Source organism: Cyprinodon variegatus, unplaced genomic scaffold (assembly GCF_000732505.1).
Source record: "Cyprinodon variegatus isolate N-32 unplaced genomic scaffold, C_variegatus-1.0 Scaffold626, whole genome shotgun sequence".
Classification (NCBI taxonomy): domain Eukaryota; kingdom Metazoa; phylum Chordata; class Actinopteri; order Cyprinodontiformes; family Cyprinodontidae; genus Cyprinodon; species Cyprinodon variegatus.
The window spans coordinates 311,900-314,481 of record NW_015151079.1 but is presented as its reverse complement, the minus strand read 5'-3'; the positions used below and the strand labels follow the sequence as shown (position 1 = coordinate 314,481).

At 40.9% G+C, this 2,582-nt stretch overlaps 1 protein-coding gene across 1 annotated transcript in view; it reads left to right on the top strand.

The window, feature by feature from the left end:
• Positions 1-2,153, top strand: part of LOC107096469 (D-beta-hydroxybutyrate dehydrogenase, mitochondrial-like) — a 6,202-nt gene extending 4,049 nt beyond the window's left edge. The window contains exon 5 of the mRNA XM_015393131.1: positions 1,015-2,153. Coding sequence (XP_015248617.1) covers positions 1,015-1,481 — 467 coding nt within the window. The 3' untranslated portion in view covers positions 1,482-2,153. The remainder of the gene's footprint in view (positions 1-1,014) is intronic.
• Positions 2,154-2,582: the final 429 nt, after the last annotated feature.

Here is a 2,582-nt window from a genome sequence, read left to right as displayed (position 1 = left end):
TAGGAACGATACATGCTTTCACGTAAGAGTCTCCAAAAGCCGCCAGTGACACCGTAAAAAGTCGCCAGATTTGTCGCTAGTCGCTTTTTTGGAAAATAGTCGCTGGAGGGGTCTGAAAAGTCGCCGAGTTGGCAACACTGCACCTGCGCCGCTGGCTCGCTCTGCAGTATTTTTTTTTCTTCCCCCGTTTCAGTCAAGTGGATGTGATGACGGCCGCCGCGGATGACGCATTAATCGCCCGACACAACTAATCGATGACAAAATTCGTTGCCAACGCTTTTAAAAATCGGTTTTATCGATTCGTTGTTGCAGCCCTGGTTATATTACAGGTAAAATAATGAAAGATAATGGCAGATAAAAGATTTACAGATTATATACATCTACAGTTGAGAAGTACATGTAAGTGGTTTAGCCACCTGTGCTAGAATTCTGCATCATTTGTATGTTATTGTACTCTGTTAGAACCTTAAATGACTAATGGAGGATTTTCCCAAATTTTTGAAAAGATCCGCCCTCTACACTTAAAGAAAAAAATAATGCTCATGCTCAACCCTGTACCCACTCCCGAGAGGGAACGCCTATCAAACATGTTGCGAGACATGGACGAGCCCATTTCTCCTCGTGCACACTTTGTTTAAAAGTTGCTTTTTGCATCACTCATACAAGCTTACTTATTTTGATGATCCACCCAGAAAAAAGAACATCCTCCACTATACCTTTAAATCTCTGATTTTGTGTCTTAAATTTAAATTTTCATCATTACTGAAAGTTTTTCATTTGGAATCCTTTTCTCTCAGTAGAAGCAGTCATGTTTAAATTTCCGTTTTTTCCCCAACTATTCCGTGGTATGGTTTATTCACTGATTGGAAAAATATCTGCTTTTTGAGCTTTCGACAATCTGGTATATATTTTACTAGAATCCGTGTAAAAATTAATATGATAAACTGACCTATTACCTCAAGCACTGGGTGATAGCATGATAAATATAAACATGGTCTCTTTCTCTGCCTTCAGGTCGAGTCGTGAACATCGCCAGCATGTATGGTAGGATGGGCAACCGGCTGCGATCCCCTTACTGCGTGTCCAAATATGGCGTAGAGGCTTTCTCCGACTGTCTGCGCTACGAGATGAAGACATGGGGAGTTAAAGTTTCAGTCATCGAACCAGGCAACTTTATCGTGGCCACTGGCATCCTCACCCGGGACATTGTGGCCAACACGGCCAACAAGCTGTGGAACGAGGCCCCCGACGACGTGAAGGAGGATTATGGGAAAATCCACTTTGAGCAGTACATGGCGCTGATGCGGTCCTACTGCAACAGCGGCGTAAAAGACATGAGCCCGGTTCTGGATGACATCACGGATGCCATCAGATCAAAGCGTCCGTACACGCGATACAGCCCTATGGAGCCGCACTGGTGGATCAGGATGCAGGTGATGACTCACCTACCAGGCGCCATATCTGACTTGCTCTACTTTTAAAATCGAAGCTGATGCTTTTTGCTTAAAATCATTCATTGGTTAAGCCTGTTTTGTTAAAGTGCAAGTAAATGGCTGCAATTTACTTTTTAAAAAGCCTAGCAAAGCCTATATGTATCCAGATTGATTCTCTGATAAGTAGCCACCACTTTTTGTTATGTATCAGCAGTGTTGCTGCACGCCCATAGCTATTAACACAGCACTTATATTGCTTACTGTGTTATTATCTGAAACACTGGGAGCTTGTTTCTTTATATCTTTTATTTACCATTATACTTTGCAATGTTTTCCCTCATGTGAATCATCTGGGGGGCCCTGATGGAAGGGAGACAAAAGAGCCTGAAAAGGCTCCTGCTGTTCTGTTGCCGAGCGCAGCAGAAAAAAACTGAGGCCGGCCTCTGGACACCGCCGCGATGTTTGCCCCAGAGTTATGTAACCACCACACAAACCCACTTTGTCTCACATGCTCCATGAAAACAGCATACCGCTTCCAACTGAAGGTTTTAACGAGGGTCATTGGAGAAGGGGGAAATGCTTTTGTTTGGTTTTATACGATCCTTCTTTGTTTGTTAAAAATTATATAATATATATATTTGAATTATGCAAATGAACAGAGTGATTTATTTTAGAATACTAGAGTTTGTGTAATTTTTCATGCCTGATTCTTAATAAACCAAAAGTTATGGAGTTGTGATTAAACTTGTTCTGAGTCAGATGTTGTTCTATTAACGGCCACCAGGTGGCACAGATGCATCACAGCTGTTTCTGCTAGAATAACACACATCAATATGTGAAAATATAAAATAGGTTACCTCAAACATGATAGATTTATTAAGCACAGTGATCTAGTTCAAGTTTTTTTTAAGTTAGGTTTAAGAATTATTACTTAAAGATGATCAAATACCAGAACTTGGCTCTCAAATTGTAATTTACCTCAAGATGTTTGGATAATGGCTGTTTTTTTACAAAGCAGGTTTAACAAACTCAGACTCAAATCCTCAACTCTAAACTGATCTAGCCTAAGATTAGAAACGGAGTTTTCGGTTTCACTACAGCTGCTGTGAGTTAGTTTAATGAACTCTGAGTAGGTATGATAAACCATTA